Consider the following 24,562-nt stretch of genomic DNA (forward strand, 5'->3'; position numbering starts at 1 on the left):
GTGTTTGGTAAATAAAGCTGCGAGCATAGTATTTATGAACACTTGTTCAAGTAAAAAGCCTTCAGTATTCACACCCTTCAAATTTGTTTTCATTGAACGTTCACAAGTGACCTGGTCGCAAAAATGTTTGTGCAAAGTAGCAGTTTCATGGATTTGTGTAAAGTATTTGGGGGCCATCTTGAAACCTGTTTTCGCTCTGCCTATTTATGAGTTTCAATCATCCAATAAAGAAGCAGAAACAATATACTATGTGACTTGAATGACCAATCTCACACTCCATAAACAGAGAGGAAATAACTGATTACATACAGTAGGTGACTTAGATATTTCAGTCCCGTAGGCTACTTGAATTATGTTGCATATTGTTCACAACTTGTTCAATAAAAACCATGTTTCATGCCTCATTCACAAACTATTTGAACTCTGCCCTTTTCAAGCTATTAACTTTTTAATAGCAATTGTCTGACTGAAATTTTTTCCCTCTTGGATCTATGGAGTAGAGCTAGACTTTGTACTCTGCAATTTTCCTTTAAACAGATGAACAATATTTATGGGAAGTGGGGAGGCGGGCAGTCAAAACTACCCACAGCAACTACCCAAACCATGAAGTCTGCACAGTGGGCTGCATGCCCAGTAGCCATGAAGACCACCACACATGCTGTGACAACAGCACCACCGTACCTTTCCTTCTACCACATTGAACGAGCTGTTAGGTTACAGCAACTCAAGTAAACCATTGCTCTTTCTGTTCTCTCTTCACTGTGGCTGACCCTAGTTGGGGAACTAATCTACTGTAGACTGTTGTGTATATGGGACTTGGGTGTGTGTGTGTGGTTTTTGTTTTTGAGGAAAAACTTAAATCTTTCTGTGATTATTACCATAGTTCCTAGAAGCCCCAGTCTTGAATCAAGATCCCATGGCACTAGGTGCTGTATAAACAAAGAACAACAACAAAAGATAGTCCCAGGGCATTTATAATCTAATGAATAAACCACTTTTTAATCCCACTCTGTCACTGCAGGAGAGATCTCTGTCGTCTGTAAGAGATTGTTCATGTCCCACTCTAAACACTGCAGTCTCTTTGTTCTGTTTTACACAACACCTAACACGAAGGGCTTCTGGTCCATGACAGGGGCTCCTAGGCTCTAACTCAGGGGTCGGCAACCTATGGGACACATGCTGAAGGCAGCACACAAGCTGATTTTCAGTGGCACTCTCCCTGCCTGGCTCCTGATCACTGGTCCGGGGGGCTCTGCATTTTAATTTAATTTTAAATGAAGCTTCTTAAACATTTTAAAAACCTTATTTACTTTACATATAAAAATAGTTTAGTTATATATTACAGACTTATGAAAGAGACCTTCTAAAAACATTAAAATGCATTACTGGCACGCAAAACTTTAAATCAGACTGAATAAATGAAGACTCAGCACACCACTTCTGAAAGGTTGCCGACCCCTGTTCTAACTCAATACAAATAAATAATAAATTAAAATGAAGAGCCTGCACATATGTATATACACGCAATTTCTCTTCTAGGCCAATTATTAGACATTGTCTGATCCTGCTTTAAGAAAATGAGATGTCCTACCAATCACCAAATGTTTTGTTGGAATTTATTAAAAATAGGCAACGGCCAATTCTTGGCTTTAGAACTGGAAGGGCTAGTTCTGCCAAACTCTGCTCCTACATCTGTTCATACAGTCTTGAGTACACTGGAGCAGGCACCACACTAAACAAAAACCCCTGTTAATGGTGCTCTACTAAGAACAAAAGTTGCCAAATGTGGAAAGTGTGTTTTTAACCTTCTGAGGAAATGACAAACTAATTTTGTGTGTGCCTTTATGAAAAGGACAAGCACAAAGCAATGGTTTGTACATTAAGAGCCCTTAGCTCTCACTGAAGTCTACTTGTGCTCTCCTCCCCTCCCCAGCCTGCCACTACACAGGATTTTCATAAATCATCTGACTTTCTTGAAATTGAAAAAAAGTCCTTCAGACTAAGAAATAGTAGGTGCTATGCTGAGGCTCAGATTAGAGAACTATAATGGTCCCTTCTGGTCTTAACTTCCATGACGAAAAAAATAGTATTTTTATTCCTCTTTCCCTGTGATATTGCAAAAACAAAACCAGACACCCGCTCTGAAAACAACTTACAATCAAGTTTCATGCTACATTGACCCCTATTTCGCTCATCAAAAGTAAATGCTGGCTGGAGCAGGAAACTGGTGATTTTACCAATTGCTATTAAATAGACACATTTGTACAATAAAAATCAAGTATTTTGGTGCTCAAATAACTTCTGAGAGAGTGAGGTGATGCTCTGTGTGAGGTATCATCTTCTTGTGCTAGCTCATTTTCATGAATGTCCCAGAATAGCAAGGTTTTTGGGTTGTTTTTGTTTTTTTTTTTAATCCAAAGACTGACCAGATAGGGATTCAAACTAAGTTTCTTTCTCACATGCTGGTCTTCTACCATTAGAGATGGCTGTTGGAACAGCATATTTAGGGTAGCCAGAATAGTGATATCCTAATAGTGCAGTTTATATCAAACTGCACAAGTAGCCTGGAAACAAAACTGTAAGAATGTGGGGTATTTTTGTGACACTAGCCTGTTCCATGGAGTCCAGGCCAGACCGAGCTCTGTGATGGGGCACCCATGACTGTATGAAAATTTATTGTGTTCTAAGCAGATAAGCCACGTGTGCTATGTATTCACCCTTATCGCAGTAGCTATACCAGGCAGGCATTACAAAGTGCTTAAACTCAGATTTAAATACATTCTAAAACAGTAAGGAAATAAGTTTGTGAAGTAGATTTTCCAGTCACTTTGTGCCTTTCATCTCAATTCATTTTATTGTTATGGTCCAGAGTCTGATGATACTCCAAGTGTTATTTCAGTTTCACAATGGGGTAAAATACCTTAAACACTGAAATTAAGCCACCTCTGGAGTGAGAGAGCAGACAAGTACCATGCTGCCCAACAAGGGAAATGGTGACTAAGGATGCTGTGGAGAACTCCAGTCTTGCAAGAAGTGCCAAATGTCCTTAAAAGTACACAAAGAGCCTCACTTCTGTTTCATCTGAAGGATCCACAGCCAAGAAAGTACAGAGCCTTCAGCTTATTTACCTTGGCAGCAAGAAGGACAAAAGAGAGTGTCTGTGCTTTGATTTCCAAATGTGGCAGCACATGCTCAGAACAAGACTGTTTTCCAGGCCAGCGTGACAGTGACAGCAGTAAAGCTCAGGACCCCAGACATCAGCCAGGCAGAACTACTGCAAGCAGGGAGCAAGTTCTTCCCATGCTTACTAAGATCCAGGGGACTCTGTGCGGGAAGCCACCCTGACAAGGGCTAAAGTCGCATCCTGACACCATTCAGCCCTGTCTCTGCACCGCTGGGTTCCCCCATTGCTGCTGCCCGGGTGTGGTCACTGGGCAGCCCCGGCTGGAAGGGTTCCCCAGAGCTCACCTCCAGCCTCCCGCGCTGAGGCGGGACCAAGCAACCCTGGCCCATTCCGGGCTTCAAAACCTCCACCCGCCTAGCGCGGAGCTTCACTGCTTGGCCCTGGCTGAGGCGGCCCGGTTCCCCGCCCTAGTGTCTTGGGATTAGCACCCACGCCCCCACGCGACCCGCGCCGCGGAGCCGTTTCAGGCTCGGGCGGCCCGCAAAGTTCGGGGCCGGCGCGAGCGCGAGCCCGTGGGCGGTCCAGAGCCGGGCGGAGCCGCTGGGGCCGGTTCAGAGCTGGCGGAGCGAACCCCCGCCATTGGAGCCAGCCTCGAGGGGACGGTCGGCCTGAGGCGGCGGAGCCCGAGCCCGAGCGGGCGGCTCCCCGGGGCCACGCAGAGTGGGCGGTGTGGTGAGGGGGCGAGGCGGCGGGCCCTAGCGTTCCGCGGAGCATCAGGTCCCACCGTCGACAGCCCAGAACCCCCGTGCAACCCCACCTAGCTCCAGCCCCCCGAAACAGCCACCCCCGCGTGCCACACCCACCCTCAAGCCCACCCCCACAACAGCCCCCTTGAACAGCCCACTCTCCTGTGCACCGCACTAGCCCAACCCCCACCAAACAGCCCTCAAAACAGCCCAGACCTCCCTCAGTGGCAGCCCAGGCTAGCCCAACCAGCCCCCCAAAAACAGCCCAGGCCTCCCGGTGCACCCCTAGCTGCCCAACCCCCCAAACAGCCCCCCCCACCAAACTAGCCCCCCAAACAGCTGAGCCCCCCCCAGCTAGCCCAACCCCTCCACCAAACCAGCTCAGCCCCCCTGTGCACCCCAAGCTAGCCCAGTTCCCCTCCCCGACAGCACTGAGCTAGCCCAGCCCGGCCCCAGGCACCCCTAACTAGCCCAGCCCAGCTCCTGTTCACCCATCTAAACCAGCCCATCCCTGCAATGGCTGCCATGTCCCTTCACAACCTGTGCGGTCTGACCCTGCACCTCCCATCCTTGTGAGCCCAGCTCAGCCAACTCTGCCCTACTCAGTCTAGAAAGCACATCTGCCTATCCCCTGCTCAGCTCATCCAGTGCCCTTCAGACCCGACCTTGCCCGTGGCTCCCTCTCCCCCATCCCATTGGCCATTCCAGGCCTTGCACAGTCCAGCCTAGTTCCCCCAGGGCAAGCCTGTTATTTATTATTGTGTTTGTACAGCGATAACAATGTGATAGGCACTCTCCAGCTAGGTCCCTGACTAAGTTTAGAGGGACTGGGATGACTTATAAACAAAGAAGAGGGGATGGGATGCAGCCAAAGCACCCCCTTCCCATTCCTGCAAGTGCTTTACCCACCATCCCATTCTTTGAACAATCCCAGAAGCTCTCACATGGACTTTCTTATGTGTATGAGCAAGTACCCAACTCTCTGCTGCAACATGATGGCACTAAAATGTCCGTAAACAAGCCAATCAGGAATCAGATCCTGAAAAAGCCCCAAGTACTGCACCCAACACTCAAAGCGAGGGAAACTCCCCAATCATGCACATTCCTCTGATCTGAAAGCCCTTTCTTTCACTGCATATAAGAATTTGAAAACATATTTGGGAAACTTCAGGGTTAAAAGGGGTTTCATTTTACCAATGCTAAAAGGCCTGAGGGTTTTCCCTGCATAGTTGGAACCTGGTTTTAATTTTATTTCTGAGAATATGTATGCCCCTCGTCTACTTCCCTGCATTTCTTTTTCATTCTGCTTTTTATTTCACATGGTTAGGTATTGTGAAACCTCGTCTGACCTATAGCAGAGAGCTAGAAATTAAAACTACCCTTCAGGAACTGCTGATCTACATCATTTTCCTTACAGATCTATGTATATGTAAGTCCATCAATGAACTAAATGAATTGTAATGCACTATTTTCAAATATTTTTTGGTTTACAAAGAGAGCTACCCCTCTTTCAGTGCATAACATTGGGCTAGGAAGGCTGAGCATTACCACCACTTAGGGCCGGTCTACACTATTGTTTAAATTGATGTAACTTATGTTGCTCATGGGTGTGAAAAACCACATCCCCCTGAGCGACGTAAATTATGTGGATTTAAAGCGCTGTCTATACCGCACTATGTCAGCAGGACACTGACATAGCTTCTGCCTATCACTAAGGTGGGGTAATTATGCCTATGGAAGGGCGTTCTCCCGTTGGCAAAGCATGTCCTTTACCAGACGCACTGCAGTGGCCCAGCGGCACTGATGTAGTGCAGTAGCGTAGACATGCCCTCAATCTCCCACCCCTTTGACTTTCAGCCAATGGTGTGGTTTCATTTGCAAGTGCCCCAACAAAACTTTTCTTCCAGAATAACAGTTACTGAAGATGGTACCCCATTGTAAAACTGAGTTACCATCAGAATCTGGACCATAATATAAAATGAATTGAGATGAAAGGCACTAAGAAATTGGAAAACATTATACACGCCTCTGGTGCTTAAACTTATTTCCTTTGATTTAAATACATTCTCAACAATGACCTTTGGCACCTTGTAATGCATGCAAGGCCACAGGATAGTTACTGTGATAAGGTAAACGGATACCCAAGGTGGCTTATCTGCTTAAAGTATATTAAATGAAAGTGTAGAATTTTCATTTGCTTTTAACAGACCAAAAGTACCCTCATTTCTAGATTGTGTTTCCAGGCTACTACTGTTCCAGTTTGATGTAAGCAGCACAATTGGGATATCACAGTGCTACTGGCAGTTGTCTTCATCTTCAGACCTCATTTTACAATCAATCCCTTTCTTTCTTGCTAGTGACATTTGGCATGGTGAACACAGACATGTATTACTTGAACAAAGTTATGTCAAATCTCTTTCTGGAAACCTCTGTATCTGAGACAGACAGAACTTCCTTCAAGACCATAGGCAGCATGGTTGATTTCTGGAAGGTAAGCTTCTAATTTTAATTGTTTTGTTGGGAGCTGACTAGGAGGGCAAACATTTAGTGTTATTGTGCAGCTACAGATGCGTTAGCAACAGTGGAACATTTTGTATACAAGACTTCTCCAGACCAGAAGAGTTGTGGTACAGAAACCAGTGTAGTGTCTCACCAGCTGGAGAAGGGTTGAATGACACTAAGTTTGTAAAAGATCTAAGTACAAATATAGGCATTTCTGATAGTCTCCAAACAAAGACAGTGAGGCATTGGTCGACTAACCTAACTATAGGAGGGGATGTTCATCATTGTTCTTTCCTGCTCTCAGTCTCAGAATTGGGTTAATCAGAGGAAAATAGAAAAGGAAATACTTTGATTTTACAGTTGTCTCTATTTTCAGTTACAAAGAAATGACTTTCCTGGGGTGGCTTAGCACAGGACAGGTCCTAACAGCTCAGCCAAGAGGACCTTTCACCTTGATTACCTGGTTTGCAACTGGGATTCCACTTAGGGTATGTCTACATGGCAAAAATAAATAAATCCCTGAAGCAGCGAGTCTTAGGCTGGAGGCCACACTCTGAAACCTGGTGAGGCGGCAGCGTCTGAGCGCCAAAGCTGGCCGGCCTGAGCGGGAACTTCTTCTCTGCTACTAGCCCCATAGCACAAGTCCGAGTCAGTTGACTGGGCTCTGAGACTTGCTGCTGTGGATTTTTCTTCCGTGTAGACATATGCAATATAACACCTGCAGCTGGCCCATATCAGCTGACTTGCGTTCACAGGGCTTGGGCTGCAAAATTGCAGTGTAGAAATTCGGACTTGGCTGGAGTCCAGGCTGAGCCCAAACGTCTACACTGCAATTATATAGCCCGCAGCCTGAGCCCTGCAAGCCTGAGTCAGCTGACATGAGCAAGCCATGGGTATTTTATTGCATTGTAGACATAACCTTTGAGTTGAAGCTTTGGTATAAAGCTGAGTGCAAGATGCTCACACAGGTTTTTACCACTAGATGGGGGACTGAGCTCAGTTTGCTGTAGTGTCCAGACAACACTGAAAGACACAAAGATTGTAATTCTAGGACAATTTTTTTCCTACTTAAGATTTAAGAGCAGTGGAATCTGATCATAAGATCAATCTGGGGGACCCATGCCCCACCCTTGATCACTACAGTTGGATCCATACAGTTCTGAGCTCCCAACACATATATTAATGCAAAGTCTCCATCTTTCAAAAGACCGCAAATTGTAATATGCATTCTAGTGCCAAGCTGCATCAGTCGCATTCTAGTGCCAAGCTGCATCAATCACATCAATCACATTCTGATTAGCACTCACCCAAGCTGTAACATTTTTTATCAGCAGCCAAGTAACACTTAGAAAGGGAGGGGGGGCAGAATTCTTTCCTGCCTTCAAAAACAAAGTCTGATCCATTTGATCAAAAGTTCTAAAAGATCAATATAGGCCAGGAGCAAACCCTTAAGTACATATCAGAACTGGTCTTTGGAAAGTCACATTTGATCCCAAATAACCAAATGGTCATTACAGAACCACATGTAACTGTCACAGTTCAGGGAAACTGCACCCATATTCTCTCTCTGTGGTCCAGCAAGGACACTCACACTAGGCTCTCAGCCAGGGCCAGCTTTATGAAGGGCGAGGCCTGATTTGAATAACTGGTGGCAGTCCGGGGCTTCGGCGGCACTTCGGCAGGGGGGAAACCGCTCCGGGTCTTCCACGGCACTGAAGGACCCCACCCCTGTCACCACCGAAATGCCGACAAAGCCCCGGAGCGGAACCCGCCCCCCGCCGAGTGAGTTTAAAAAGAAATTAAATGAAAAAGATGCCTAAGGCATGGGGCCCTCTTTGGCGTGGGGCCAGATTCCAGGGAATTGGGGGAAATCAGCTTAAAGCCGGCCCTGCTCTCAGCCATCATCTCTCGAGCGGAAACCTGCATCTTTCTCCCTCCTGACTGGGTTTTTTCCCCCAGGCGGCACAGTTCCCTGCCTACACTGTGATATTCCCAGCAAGACAGTATACCCAGCCATGCCAGTGTCTGCACTTTGCTTTCTCTTCAAAGGCCATGAACAACAGGATTGCCAGAAGCTGGGAACGAGCAACATAGGATGGATCACTTGATGATGACGTGTTCTGTTCATTCCCTCTGGGGCACCTGGCATTGGCCACTGTTGGAAGATAGGATACTGGGCTAGATGGACCTTTGGTCTGACCCAGTATGGTTGTTCTTATAACCTATCACCTTCCACTGTTCTTGGCTTCTGGTGAACAACTAGATTTTCTGCCCTAACTTGTAATTTCTAGCCTTTTATCGGAGAGCCCTATAAGGAAGATTGGTATCTTAAAAAGCTAACACTGAAAGTTTCTCTTATCTAATCTCATTGCGTTATGTAGTTTGCAGAAGGACCCTTGCTTGATGGTCTGTACTGGGACACATGGTACAACAACAAGACATTGACCAGCCACAAAAACAGCAGTCATGTTTACTATGAGAACTTACTTCTAGGAGTAGCCCAGATTCGTCAGCTAAAAGTCCGCAACAACACATGCGCCATCTATCCCTATTTCCGAACATTTCTGAAAGAGTGTTATCGCGAATACCGCTATTTAGCTGAAGATAAATCTGATTTTGGTCTAAAAAATGGGTCTGTGTAAGTACTGTAGTATTCCACTTTGGAATTTCTTACTCTTTACTTTGGTTATGGGTTTTTAAGACATGTAGGGTTTTTAAAATCCCATGACTTTCAATGGGAGTTGGACATTTAACTAAATGTTTTTCAGAATTCTACCCATAAAACCTGGAAAATGCTCAGTGCAATTTCCATTATTGTTGCTGTACTGCACAGATTATCTCAATGATCTAACCTTGTTATTTCCGCGTTGTTATAAATTACACCACACCCACACCCACACCCACGGACAAATTCTTCACTGATTTACATTGGTGCAGCCCCACTGATTTGGGTGTACACCAATGTAACAGAGGAATTTGGCACCACAGATGCACAGTTAAAGGGCGTGGGGGGGAAGACTAGGGACTATGGACCAAATTCAGCACTGGCATAAGATGTATGCAACTCCATTGATTTGACTGGAGAGGCACCAAATTATGGGAGACCTGAATCTGAGCTGACCTCTTCAGGTCTACTACGAATGCCATGCAAACAGAGGTAAAGTAGGCTTTTCAGACCTCCAGAAGAATTCTTCAGCCATTACTACAAATTTTACTTAGGATCATTTAAATACATTTAAAGAGATTGTAAACTGGATTACTACAATAGCAATAATCTATGTGTAAACAGGAGATGTTCCATTTGGATATAGAAGGTGTAAGCTATTAATTTATCTGCTTTATCATGGGAGAAAATCAAGCTCATAAGTAGATCTGTCTTTGAAGAATGCATTGACTACCCAAATTAAATATATGTAAATCTTCCAAGGCCAAGTCTGTATTCCATCTTTCCTAGTGAGGAAAGGATCATTTAAGAGCCTGGATTGCAGTCCAAAATACAGTAGTGGTTGAGTGAAGCATAGGAACAGGAAAAGAATTGGATACATTAGAAACCTCTTCCAATCCAATTTCCCCATGAGTTGAACTCTTTTATTTCCTTGTCTCTAACAGATGGACATATTCCTCTGCATCCTCATTAGCCCCCTGGCACTGGGGAGCCATGGGCCTTTACAGCGGTGGAGGATTTATGTTCACCTTACCTAAATCAAGGAGTGAGAGCATAAGGAAGCTTGCGTTTCTCAGACGCAACGGCTGGCTCACTAGAGGGACAAGAGTCGTATTTATTGACTTCTCAGTGTATAATGCCAACATAAACCTCTTTTGTGTAGTCAGGTCAGTGCTTACATTTACTCCATCTGAAATTGCATTTACTAAGGCATTATGCTTCTTTAAGGGTGAAATAAAAGGCTGTTTACTTCCAGCACACCCTGTTCTGCGTTTCTCACCCAGCAGTTGGCAAGACAGCTGATTCTTAAAACAAGAGCAAATGCTTCAACCTAATCGTGCAGAGGGTTACGCTTAGCTGTATAGTTGATTATTCCTATGGGGCAGGACTTGACTGAGTAACCTTTTGCACCATCAGAGGCTTGAGTATTAATCTTATCAGCTACTGAAGGAAAAAACACAGAATCTTGAACTTAGGGCTTGGCAGAGCGTCTGATCTGCTCAGACACCGTTTAATTAAGATCAGTGCAACAGATGGAATATTTTAACTGACAGCACCTATTTGCATTGTGTGCCACATGCTTTTTTTATTTTGTCTTCAGCCTATTCCATTACACTTCCTCTAAAGATAATGCTCAGTCATCCAGAAAGGAAGAGTTAATGGACATGGGAGTTGTTAAGCTTGCTATTTTCACACAAGCATTTCCCTCATTGGATCATGTTTTCACTTTAAGTCTTTCTCCTTAAAATTATGCTGTCTTTTCACTGAAACCAGCAACAAATACATTCCTGTCTAATTCACTTCACAGGTTGGTAGTGGAATTCCCAGCCACTGGTGGTGCTCTTCCTTCTTCGCAGTTTTACTCAGTAAAGCTTCTCAGATACGTCACTTATTACGATTATTTCCTTGCCTCTTGTGAAGTCATCTTTTGTCTCTTCATCTTTGCTTTCATCATCCAAGAAATTTTAAAAGTTAAAAAACTGAAAACGGAATATTTTAAAAGTGCCTGGAACTGGCTGGACATGCTGCTGGTGTCGGTGAGTACTACCCAGACCTGGCTTCTATCTGAAGGTTTGAGATTTCCATCGGAAACAACTAGTTTGAAACAAATGGCCATTGTGAGATGTGACAGAGATGGCCAAGAAAGGAAGCAGCCCTGATTCAGTTCTTAGTTACAATGGGTCTGTCCAATTTAATACAGTGACAAGGCCATGTTATCCAATGGGTAGGGCACTGGACGAGGGCTGGGGTCTATACTCAGCTCAGCCACAGATGCGCTATGTAACTGCGGGCAAGTCACTTCCCCTCCCTGTTCTCTCTTGTCTATTTCAACTGCAAGCTCTTCAGGATAAGGAGTGTCTCTAAGGGTTTGTACAGGGACCTCTTGATGCTACCATAATGTAAATCAGTGATACTCACCTGCGGCTCTTTAATGCGTCTCCTACGGCTCTTTGCAGCACATGATAGTAAAACACTGTGATTTAATTATTAACCAATCCAGATGCTTTTACTGTATTATTAACCAATTGTAGTTGATAAAACTACAATATTTGGTCAGTCATTTTACTTTGTGAATTTATATTTTATATATATTCATTCATTGTTTCATTTACTATTTGTATAATTATAATATATTATAAAAATAGTAAACGAAACAATGAATTCACACTACTGTGGTTCTTCTGGGTAATGCTGATCGCTGATTGGCTCCTGAACCACTGAGATCTGAGTATCACTGATGTAAATGATTAAAAATAAATCTGATAATACAGTTTCATAATGAATTTCTGACCAAACTAAACTAGATGTGATCCGTGGGCTTCTGAAGCCTGATCGAGGCGTCAGTGGGAGTTTTCCCATTAAGTTCAGTGGACTTTGAAGAAAGCCCCTGGTGATCTGCCAATGCAGCCCTCAGACGGGAAAGTTTGGACATCCTTAACATACAACCAGAATGTTAGTTTGTTGTGGGACTGAATCCTGAATCTGTGCTCAGGGCCGAACTGATCCACGGAGTGGGTTTTCATCACCCATAGGACAGGAAACACAAGTCTCCAGTGATGGAATTTCCCTTAAATAGTTCTGTTGAAGAGGTGGGTTATGGGGTGTCACATCCCCACCTGACTGACAGGGAATTCAGCTCCTGGAACTCTCAGATCCTATACACTGCTTCCTGGTCCAATCCCAGCCCTCATTGGAACCTGGCTGTGATCGGAATCGGTCTCATATGGCTCCCTGACCCCAGATCCTCTATCAGAAGATGGTCCCTAGCAGACAATTCAAGGGGGAAGTAATTTAATACAGCCTACTTACTCATCCCTTATGCGGTTGGTGGGGGACAGTGCTCGGAATCATGCCTGTCTGACTCTACAGAGCCTGGTCCTGTTGGGACATCCAGGGAGGAGCTTTATCAAGGTCAAGAAGGGCAGTGTTTAGGAGGAGATGGCACAGAGGTGACACCTCCCCCCTTCAATGGACTCCTTCCCTGAACATGCCAGCTTGACATCACGCTTCCCACGCTTGTAACACATTCATGTACTCACTTTTTCACTCAGTGTTCCTGATTATTCTTGCCAAGCTATAGAGAGTTTTAGGCTAGTGATATGCAACTGGGCACAAGTAGAGCACTGAAGATGAGAGGGGATATCTGGACCGTAGTCTGACTAGCCTCTGCTTTTATTCAGCTGTCTATCTTTGCCATTGCCTTCAATATGTACCGTACTGTAGAGGTGTCCTTGCTGATGGAAAGCCTGCTCTCTAATGCCTATGTGTATCCAGACTTTTATTTCCTTGCATACTGGCAAACCCGTTACAACAACATGATTGCTATCAATGTCTTCTTTGCATGGATAAAGGTACCAGTTCTCCATTTTCCTATGTTGTACACCAGAATCGTAGTACTGCTAAGTGTATTGTAAATCTTTGCTCTTACATCTTCAAGGCTGAACTGCAAAGGCAGAGCCAAAAGAGACAATTCTGTTTATAAGATACCCTGTTCCTCTTCTGGAATCTGGCTCTTTAAGGAACCATCCCCAAGGGCCAGCCACATGTCCAATCCTACACAGCCGTAGTCCTTCTAAAGACATGTTTCACATTTTGGACACCATGGCTAAAAGCCCATGTCCTGTACAGAATCATTGGCCTGCTAGACTGAGTGGGGAATAATTGTGCCCAAACAGCATTTTAAAATTCATTTATTCCCCAGACCTAGTTTTAACAAGGCTCTGACCTGGTCTATACTGATGGCACAGCCAGGATAGCTGAAACTGTATTTAAAAGCTATTTAACAACAAAGTTCAAAGTTCATTTTGTAGAGCAGATAAGGTCTGCTACTGGGCACAGTGCTTTAAAAGATAGATATGGACAAACTGGAGAAAGTCCAGAGGAAAGCAAGAAAAATGATAAAAAGTTTAGAAAACCTGATCTATGAGAAAGGTTTAAAAAATTGGACGTTTAGTCTTGAGAAAAAAAGACTGAGGGGGGACCTGTTAACACTTTTCAGATTGAGGGCTGTTACAAAGAGGATGGTGGTCAATTTTTCTCCACCTCACCTGAAGGTAGGTCAAGCATTAATTAGCTCAATCTGCAGCAAGGGAGATTTAGGTTAGATATTAGGAAAAACTTTTGAACTATAAGAGTATTTAAACTCCGGAATAGGCTCCCAAGGAAGGTTGTGGAATACTCATCACTGGAAGGTTTTAAGAACCAGTTGGACAAATACCTGTCAGGGACAGTTTAAGTTTACTTGGTCCTGCCTCAGCGTGAGGAAGGGAGGATGGACTAGATGACCCCCTCAAGTCCCTTCCAGCCCTGTATTTCTATGATTCTATTATTCTAAAAGTGTCTGGGCCAGATTCTGTGAGGGCCCTGAGTTTGGCTTCCATTTGTACAGACAAAAATTACTCCTGTAAATTTTCACTGATCTATATTTCTGGCTCAGGCATTTGTCAAGTGCCCAGCACTGTAGTAGATAGGTGGCTATTAATCAGAAGAGCGCAAGCATAAGGGGAGGCATTGGGAGAATAGAAACTGCCTTTAAAAAAAAAAAAAAAAAAAAAGTCAGGCCCCAAGTATTTAAATAAGCCACAGCAGACTCTAATTCCTGTGCCATTAAAGTAAAGAGGGGAAGTTTGTGGCTCTGGTGCCATTCAGTCTGCCGACATCACACAAGAATGCAAATCTGCTTTTGAATTCATGACTTGTCACCTTAGACTCAAACATTTGGGGGAGAAACCTCCTTATCAACAGCCCCTCCACATACACACTCGAACATGGATCGACCCTATTCTGGAGGCCTTGAATCATGGCTGGCTTAACAGGGGTCACTATGTGCCACAGACTTGATTACAAGTCTCAGCATCCAGTAGAGGCGCAGTCCCCCTCCGTGAGCTTTACTGAACAAATGTATTTGGCCACCAGCCCACAGAGCAGTCCTTTCCCCACAAACACATTCAGTCCAGCTCTAACTGAAGATTCATGCTATTAATATTGATTGGACACGAGACTTAACCCTTAAGTAATTGTAAGCAGGCAACACTCCAGTTATTGTATTAAAGAATGTACAATAGTTTTGGTCACCTCCCAGTAATAACTTGATCTGTTCTCTTCCAGATATTTAAGTTCATAAGCTTTAACAAGACGATGACTCAGCTGTCTTCCACTTTATCCCGCTGTGCCAAAGACATCATCGGATTTGCCATCATGTTTTTCATCATATTCTTTGCATATGCACAGTTAGGCTACCTGGTCTTCGGGTCACAAGTTGATGAGTTTTCCACTTTTCAGAACTGCATGTATGCAGCTTTCAAACCTTTGCAGTGCAGACACCCCATTTCTTGGGCACGCAAACAGCCTCCCCTCAGCAGAACTTAAAAATACAGACCCCCACCACTTATGCTATTACAGTCATTGTACTCTCTTCAGGTAATACGAGTGCTGCAAAGCTCAGAGCCCTGTAGCCCATCCACAGCCCCTTCCGGATTTCTTCTAGAAAGGTATTCTCAACGATCTTGCTGCTGCAGCAGCAGACCAGGTCAGATTCCAGTTGGCATCTGGAATCAGTTTACTGCTTCTGGTACCCAATATGCTTCCACATCAACGTTATATGCAGAGAGTTTTTACTGAAAACAGCCCTCATTCCCGACAGCAAGAATAATTTGTGCACGGGCATGTCGATAGGACTGTTGCCTGATCTGCAGCCCCAAATATACTCAGAATCACACAGAATACATTCCCTGACCTCTAGGCCATGCTCCATTATGCCCTGTGGGTAAAAGAGAGAACCTGCTGAGTGATCACTCTGATTTTACAGGCGGCAGAATCTTGGCAATGAGTTTCCATCCTGCACTGCCTGTACTGGCCATCATTTTTATTGCCTGGGCATATGCACAGAGCTAGCCAGTGTTTGGCTTGTGCCTTTCTAAATATTTCTCTTCCAGAAGTTCTTTAATCGGTAATCATACTTCCTACCTTACAAAATAACCCCTTTAAAAGAAGGTCACACAGTCACAATATTTCTGTTATTTTCTTCCTCCAAGTTTTACACAGTTTCGCATAGTGCTGGGTGATTTTAACTTTGCAAGCATAGAACAAGCCAACCGAATTCTCGGCCCCATTTACTTCATTACCTTTGTGTTCTTTGTGTTCTTTGTATTGCTGGTAAGTAGTGTTTTAATTATGAATAATAATAATACGTTTACACTAAACACAAGTCATACTCAACCTTCTCCTTTCACATAGTGAAGTTTGTACACATCAGACTAGGCCACGTCACTCACATCAGACAGTGATCACTAGGGCTTGCTGTCTTTGCTTCAGAGTTAGCCCAGGTTTTTACCCAGGTGTTGCTTTAACCCTCCTCCCAGCTCACCTGAATTTAATTGTGGTTTCAACCCAGGCTAGCTAGCCCAACTGGAGGCATGGGTTAAAACTCTGGATCCCTGCTTTCACTTGGGCTGGTAATCCACCCACTTTGCAGTGAGTGGACACAGATTAAATCACTTGAGTGCTGATAGTTCTCCAGTGCCTTCGCACAATTTCCCCTGTTCCCAGAAGGAAAGACAAGTTCTCCCACAATTCATGGGGAAAGAATCACAGAGTGCCTCAGTTTACTGCAGCACAAAGAATCATAGAATGTGCGGTCAAAAGGCTCTCAACACACAGATAGTGCAGCACCAGCGAGGACACAGTAACTCTGGTGTAGCTTTGTAGTGCAGCTGCTCGCATGGGCTGAGCTAGAGCGGTCCTCCATCAAAGAACATCACCAAATACAGGGATAGAGGTAGGAGGATGCAGTCTGTAGTTCCATCTAGGGTGTCACACCCTTGGTCTGATTCTTTCCGTCATCATCTAGATGCACCTTTGATTGTGTCTGTTATTTACACCAGTGTAAATGTCAGCAGAATTTGGCCCTTTTTTCTAACCAGTAATCCTTAATACAAGGACACCAGTGCCCGAATGGGCATAGTTGCAACTCCTAGTTTTCTAGAACTCTGCTGCTGCAGCAGCATTTGAGGCTGAATTCAGGGCATATCCCTGCCATGCTAAGCACAGAAGCGCTCATGGGTAGGGTGACCAGATGTCCAGATTTTATAGGGACAGTCCCGATTTTTGGGGCTCTCTTATATAGTCTCCTATTATCCCCCACCCCCACCCCGATTTTTCACACTTGCTGTCTGGTCACCCTACTCATGAGCAAGTCAGGGAAAGAGAGAAGTGGAATCAGAATAAGGAAAGAAGGGTGCTAGATAAGAACCTGAATAGATTTGAGTAGATTCAGAGAAGCAGAAATAGAATTTACATAGAGAAAATCTCCAAATGTTTCCTTTCTATGCAGAACATGTTCTTGGCTATTATTAATGACACATATTCAGAAGTGAAAGCTGACTTTGCAGTGGTACCGAGTAAAGAATTTGAGATCAGGGACCTCATTAGACAGGTAAGTACATGCCTCTAAAATGCTCTCATTTAAAGGGTCACACTCACAATAGAAATATGTTTTCCAAGAAAAAAAAATCTACAGAACTGATTAAATGCCTGTTCTGAAATCAGTTAGTCCGTAACTGTTTAAGAATACTCTGAATTTGTTTCTACAGTTTTAACAAATAGATGAAAGTTCACAGGGTATATCTCGGAGACCTTTAATGAGGGCCCTCCTGGAAAACTTAGGAAGAACAAACAAGCAGAAATTAAAACCTTTAACCCTGCCCTCCAGCTTTCAGGCCATCTTTATACAGCACAAAGGCACAACAAGGGGTATAAACCGCTTTCTGCTTAAACTTTTCAGGTCACCTTTAGGCCTGAAATTACCTCCTATTCCCCTCTCAAAAAAGGATGCATGTAAAGGAGAATATGCTGAATATTAAACAGTTGTATAGGGATGATCCAGTAGAACAGGTGACCCCAGGAATGGAATACAGCCATCCCAAGATCACTCCTTTATCGGAAAAATCACTATCCACTGGGATAAGGTTTGAGGTCTGCAATTGAGAACTTGGTCCATTAGATGTGCATGAAAGCCCCAATTCTGTCGGGATCCACTTGCATGGAGCTCACTGCAGGACCAGGGCTTCCAGCTGTGTTTGCTTGAGGTATCTGCCTATATGTGCAGAGAGTTAATTACTAGGCTCTTGCAACCATTCCACTTTCCTCTGGGGTTTTGTTGGATTGAGTCATTAATTTCCCTAGAGCCTGATTCCAAAAAGGGGCTGGGTACTCAGCTTTGCTGAGGAATTGGCCCATAACGTGTAAGAGCATTTTATACTAGGTTGTTCAGGTCCCACCAAGATGACTTTATAAATCAAAGTCTTCTAGTTTTCTCTTTTTCTCTCCAATTATGAACCATTTGAAGATTCAATTGAACATAGCAGAAGAAAGAAGAGTCTAACTGGATTCACTTGTATATTGTCTTAGTGGTTCCCATGAAGCTTTTGAATATAAAAGGGTAAATTTTCTGAGCTGAATGCAAGGTACTGGGAATGTAATTTTCATTAACACCAATGGGATTCATTTCTAAATTGCCAACGCCTCATGTTGACAGTGTGTCCCTTAAATTCAAGCATTACAAGCTTTTTGCGCCATGCCTTGTGGGAAAGCATCTCTCTCTGTAGAAGGACTGATTTGACATTTAACTCACTTGGTACATTTTCCCTCATTTTAAACTGTGTTCAGAGTTACAATAAAGCCCTTGTGAAACTCCGGCTGAAGAAATCGAAGATGGAGGATTTGTATCCGGCAGGTGGAAGCTTGCAAAGCATGAAAACGTAGGAATCCAGCCCCAGCATTTTTTCTTTAACTTCCAGTAAATTACTTTTAACCCATCTACCTAATTTTCAAATACACTCTAATATCTGGAGAATGGTGCAGGAGGTAGAGAGAGTGAACTCTGTGACCCAGAACCTCAAAGGTATTTGGGCATCTAATTTACATTGATTTCAAAAGCTCCATGTGCTTATTTCCACTCTTAGTTTCCTGGGTACGACTGCGAATGAGGCAGCAGGAGGGCGGAATGGAGCTCTGAAGGTGCTTTGTACTGTTCTTTGGTGATCACAGGACTTAGAGATGGGAAGATCCTGTCCATCCCCCTTAGCATGGGCAAGATAGCTCCCTGGAGTATATTTTCACATGGTCTCAGCCCCTAGTCCTAAATCAGCCTTAATAGTCTGGTTTAAATTAATACAAACAATGCCTAGCTCTGATATAATGCTTTTCATTCCGCTCTCGCAAAGAACTTCACAAAAATGAAGTGGGGAAATGTAGATTAAACATTAGATTGAATGCAGGGCCGGCTCCATGCACCAGCTTATCAAGCAGGTGCTGGGGGTGGCAACTCCAGAGAGGGGCGGCACTTTCACGTATTCAGCGGCAGGTCTCTCACTCCCGCTCAGAGCGAAGGATCTTCCGGTGAATTGCCGCAGACCGTGACTTTTTTTTTTTTTTTTGGCTGCTTGGGGTGACCAAACCCCTAGAGCTGGCTTTGATTGAATGAGTTAACTAATGAGAATATTAACAGCTTTGGTTAAATTGCAGTGGTTGCCATTTAAGTAGTAAATATTTTCATCTGTTGAGGACAGGAAAATATTGTGACTTATCTGGACAGAGTCAGTTCTATGGGGAGAAGAATATTCTCTTTTTAATAGCAACCTCTGCATAAATACTGTAGCAACTATTGCTAACCGATGGTGACGCACCTTCCTTAGGAAGTGCTGAGCCAGACCTTTCAGAAGAGCCTACTGTAGTCTTTGGACGACAGGACATCTGGACAGAGTCAGTTCTATTCTAACTGTTTCTCTGAAAACACACACAGGGTAATGCATGCTCAGACATGTGTTCATGTTGTGTTTGTGATGATATGCCCTTGATATGAACAGGACTCTGCATTGTCCTTCAGTCATTACAAAATAAACTACAGGTTTTCATCCTGAAGGATCTTAATGCTCAAACATCCTCACTGCTAGGCATGAAGGCAAGAGCTCCCAGACTAGTTATGGGGTGTTTCCTTTTTTCCTGCGCAATAAAAAAGTGAAAGGAGCATCTGCTCTCTCTCTCCTGAACGAAGGCTCATTTCTGCCCCGAGAAGGGACAGCTAATATCCATCTCATTGGGGAGCTGTTAAATATTGTCCCTCTCCTGCGAGTTTCTCATTAAAAGGCCTCCTTAGCACACTAGATGGATTGGAGCCATATTATTTATGTAGACCCATAGCCAACCAAGTACTAACCACCCCCCACCCAGCCATACCCTGATCCCCAAGTCTTGTGGGACAAGGCTGTGATGCTGACATAGCTTCATGCTTAGCTAGTCTCAGCCTGTCTCACTTCATGGACCACTGATGATCCTCTGGCCACAGGGTGTTGGCTTTCCTTCCCATTTCTACCTGCTAAATTGGACAAAGGGAGCTAAATGCTTGTCAAATATTATTCAGCCACACAAGCTACTGTGATGGTTGCCACAGAATGGTCTGTGACTATGGGATCCATGAGATCATAAATGGGAGAGAAGACATCCACAAGACACTCTCTCTAGCAAATGATAAACCACATTATGGGAAAACTTTGACAGCCCATGAGCGAGGTCAGTGGGTCTCAAACTGGGGGTCAGGACCCCAAAATGGGTCTTGACCCTGTTTTAATGGGGGCACCAGGGCTAGCTGAGACTTGCTGGTGCCGAGGGCTTCAGCCCTGGGCAACTGGGCTCAGGTTGCAGGCCCCGCACCTGGGGCTGAAGGCCTGGGGCTTCAGCTTTGGCCTCTATGCCTGGGACAGTGGGGCTTCAGAGGGCTCAGGCTTCAGTCCTTCCTCCTGGGGTCATGTAGTAATTTAGTCGTCAGACGGGGAAATAAAGTTTGAGAACCCCTGAGCTAGGTGGTTTTAGCTCAGGGATCTTCTCTGTCAGTAAATTCCTCCTATTGCTACTCTGACTGCCAAATTCCCCCCATTCAACGGCCGTTCGCTGTTATGAGGACTTACAAAGGTCCATCAGCATGTCTTGTCCATCATTCTCACATGACGAATAGTCTGAGCCATCAATCCATTTCACAGAGTCATCCTTTTTCTTGCTCTAGAGATTCCCCCTACACCCTCAAAAGACCTACTCTGACATGATTTTCCTTTTTTTGTCTGCTTGATAGCAAGGAGCATTCTGCCTCCAAAACAGATGATGCTTTGAAGCTTTCCAGAAGATCTAGTGTGGACGAGAAGGTAGACTTTGTTTCTCTTTTTTTCTTACCAAAAGGCATTGACATTATTTTAGATTTTTCTTGCAATGGTCACACAGTGGAGAACACCAGGAGGGTTTCCGTTGTATGTGGATATAACATGCTAACATTTTACATCATGGAAGTAGCATTCTAACTCGAACGAGGTGAAATGAGTTTGCTAGTTGTATTCTCTAGCCCTCAGTGAAAGGTCATCCACAGCGCCGCTCTGTTCAGGGGAGGCTAGGAGTCAGAAGAGCAGAGCTGCTACCAGCTTGAATTAGGTGCCTTTGCAGAGACCCTAGGCTGGCGGTGGATCATTTAACCAAATGTTGAAGCAATACAAGAACTAGAAAGCAAAATGCTATATAAGCGGCCTGACTGGGTCAGAGACCCCATCTGCTTCCAAGCATCAGAGACAGCAAGTACTTCCACGGGTTTTATTTTGTGCTACAGAAGGAAGTGACGAATTCCCAGGGGGCTTGTGAAGTCCATAATGAGGCAATAGAAAGTCACTGCTTCATTGCAACCTTGTTGCGCCCCCTTGAACTATTTAAGAGTCCATAAAAATGGAGCTTCGACAGCTGCATAGTGGAAACTGCCTTGCCCTGGGAATTCTTTTATTTTCTCTACTCATTCTGTAACATTCCTTCTCCAGGTAAAGCCACTTCTAGGCCTCCCTTAACTCTGAATGAATATTTATACTTTTCCCCTCCCCCAGTTTTGGAAGGAGCAGATGCATGATTCCCTTTAAAAATGAGAAGAAACCTCCAAAAAGCCAGAGAGCATTTTTTTCCCCCTACAGCTGCATCTTTCCCCCCAGCTGCATGCTTCCTAAAGTACATTGTGTGAGCGAATGTGTAACCTACAGTGTGTGCATGGAAGACAGCTAGCTCTTTATACAATGGGGCTTTTCTTATGGAAAACATACCCTTTCCTCTGTTCAGCAGGGTTATCTAAAATCACCACAGCTACAGAAGTGGAAGGAGACGCTTCGCCAAAAATATCACTCTCCCGAGAATAAGGAATTGGCCGTGGCTCCTCAGGACCAAGTCTCTCCTCAGGAATTTCAGCAGTATGTCTTTGTCGTAGGTGGACGGAGTAGCTACTGCATCTGCTTTGAGTGGGTGGAGGAGGTAGCAGGGCTGGCCCCTTGCAGATGAGACGGGCACGCTCCGGGGAAAAGTCAGCTTCGCTCATCTCCCACCTATTTAATATCATTCAGCTAAGATGCAGCAGCCTATTCTCAATGGTCACCAGTGCCACTTTTTTTTTTTTTTTTTTAAACTGGGGTTTTGTACCAAGAAACCTGAGGGACAAGCAACCAGCTCAGCACTGGTTAGAAAGAGAGATTGTGCAAATGCACGCAGGCCTCCTGAGATTGGGTGGAAGGGGCAAGTGGGAAGATGAGCAACTTCTAAATCCTGCCCTTCTTAAGTCTGTGAGGATCAATTGACATGAATTGTAACTAACGACCAGGACAGGCATAGAACTCACCAGCTTCACTTACACAAGCAGCGGTTTCTAACCACTGGAGTTCCAGGAGAACCACCATCAGCAATAGTACCTGGCTGTGCCAGCAGCTAGATACCCAGCTTTGCATAGGGATTTCTCTACATGGGAAAGTTAATTAGTAGAAGGTAAGGGGTAAATTTAAAAACACTGTAACTATTCCAGAATAGCTCCCGGGGAGGGACTGATTCCAGACTAGCTTATTCTAAAGTAGTTACTCCAGTCAGTTTCCTCAAATCTCTTCCACCAGCAGAAGTTGGTGCAATAAAAGATATTACCTCACCCACCTGGTCTCTCTACAGCCCTAAATTTGACATTCCATCCAGCAAAGGGCTGGGCAGTAGTCTCACTGCCAATCACACTCACACAGCTTAGCTACACGAAAAGGTTTTGCTTCTTTAAGCATACCAGCATTGTTAAAGCATCAAACCCCTCCAGTATGCAGGCAGTTATGCTGGCTTATTCTGGCTCAGGAATCGAAATCAGCTATATCCGCTATAAGACATCTTTATACTGCTATAACTGCATCCAGAGGTTGGGTTGTACCAGTAAATCAATTAAAAACACACACACCCTTATCCAAAACCGTTATCCTGGTACAAAATCTGTGCGTAGAGCAGGCCTCCGCTCGTTCATTGGAGTCTGAAAATCATGCTGCAGTAAATAAGAACAGTAGTGAGATGGCTGAAGAATTCACCTCACCATGGAGCAAATCCAAAGGCCACTGATGTTAACAAAAAGAATCCCACTGGTATCAGTGCGTGGGGATCTGGCTCACCATTCCTCATTGCCCACGTTTCACATTTAGTGGTAGAGAACAGCAAGTGATAGAGAGTGAGGAACAATTTGGAGAACACTAAATTATTGTGCGTAAGTAGCTGTTTTATACCTACTGTACCGAGAATACGGGGCACAGGAGGTGAATATTACCTCAGTGCAGAGACTGGGCAACACCCTCCCCTCGTCAGCCCTGACACACCAGGGGCTGTGTGGCAAGGAGGTGGTGCAGAAGCTTGCTCTCCTGCCAGGACCCCCATCAAGTGTGGTGGGAAGCAGCACAGGGACCAATATGCAGAGGTAAAGAAAGGGGTCGTGGTGGCATTCCCCCAGATTCGCTTGGGAAAGTCGCACTTGCTGCCTGGAGAGGTAAGCTGAGCTTGTAAGCTCTTTGGGGCAGGGAACATCTTTCCATTCTGCATATATACAGCACCTGGGACAGGTAATTTACTAGGATAATCTGAGTATCTTACACTTAATCACTTCCCTGCCACTGTAATACCGTGGTCTAATCATCGTCTGTGGTCGGCTTGGTGTGGAGGTGACTGCAGGGCCTGTGATATACAGGAGGTCCCGACTGGCCTTGAATGCCACCACGTTGGAGCCCTGGCCCATGACTGGGATTACCACAATACAAACAACGAGGATGACTCTTACAAACAGGGTTTTAAAAACCAGACAGTGCCCCCTGGGTGCAATTCATCAGTGCATTTTTATTCTGTTCTAGACTTTTCAGATACGCGACGGAACTGGAGAAGCGTCTAAACGAGGTTAATGCAAAGCTGAGCAGAGTTCTAAAAGGCGTGCCTGATCTGAAAGGGTCTCCAGACAAGAAACAGAGATAGTGAGGTATAAGGGATGGGCCCATTTGTAATCCCAGATGGGTTTATTTCCGTGCTGACTGAATTTCTGAGTTATCCACAGGAGTGTGTCTCTCCTAAGCTCCTGCATTTCTTAACATTTTTCTTAAGTTGAAACAGAGAAATTCAGTATTAAACACCCTCCCACCCCCCGTAATTGTGAACGAACGTGTTCACCAGGACTGTGAGTGAAATTCACCCTCCCCCGTCCCCCTCCCACACAAACACACCAAAAGCCAAAGTTATTCTGGCTCTGTGCAGGAATCTCTGATCCCCAAGCTGCAGGCAAGGCATAGGGCTGCAGCAGAACCCAGCCATGGCTGTTCTAGCAACAGGGTGGATCGGGGTGGCTGCCTTTTCCTATCCCCAAAAGACATTTTGAGTCAAAGGATCCATATAGTTGCAGATCCTACAGTCCCACTCTGGTCTGCAGCCTACTACCTCCCCACTTGTATGGGGGCTGCCTGGAGCCTGTCTTCATGGGGCAGTGGCTGCAGAGACTTCCCTAGTAGAGCTCCACTACTTACAGAGCACTGATCTGGGACTCAGGGAACCTAGATTCTACTCCTGACTCTTCCATGAGCCTGCTGGGTGAACTTGGGCAAGTTGCTGCAGTTCTGTACCTCAGTTTTCCCATCTGGGAAATAGAGATAACGATACTGACCTCCTTTGTAAAGCACTTCGACA

General features: G+C 44.7%; 1 protein-coding gene across 1 annotated transcript; it reads left to right on the forward strand.

Annotated features, from left to right (window-relative positions):
• The first annotated feature begins 123 nt into the window (after nt 1-123).
• PKD2L2 (polycystin 2 like 2, transient receptor potential cation channel) lies at nt 124-23,860 on the forward strand. Its single transcript, XM_075068308.1, has 14 exons — nt 124-157; nt 5,198-5,299; nt 6,228-6,361; nt 8,754-9,010; nt 9,982-10,203; nt 10,845-11,073; nt 12,718-12,888; nt 14,645-14,826; nt 15,571-15,691; nt 16,869-16,970; nt 18,203-18,294; nt 20,661-20,730; nt 21,677-21,801; nt 23,743-23,860. Exons 1-14 carry the CDS (start codon nt 124-126, stop codon nt 23,858-23,860), a joined length of 1,959 nt encoding a protein of 652 aa, XP_074924409.1.
• Nucleotides 23,861-24,562: the final 702 nt, after the last annotated feature.

The sequence above is a fragment of the Chelonoidis abingdonii genome, chromosome 7 (genome assembly GCF_003597395.2).
Source record: "Chelonoidis abingdonii isolate Lonesome George chromosome 7, CheloAbing_2.0, whole genome shotgun sequence".
NCBI classification, from domain to species: domain Eukaryota; kingdom Metazoa; phylum Chordata; order Testudines; family Testudinidae; genus Chelonoidis; species Chelonoidis abingdonii.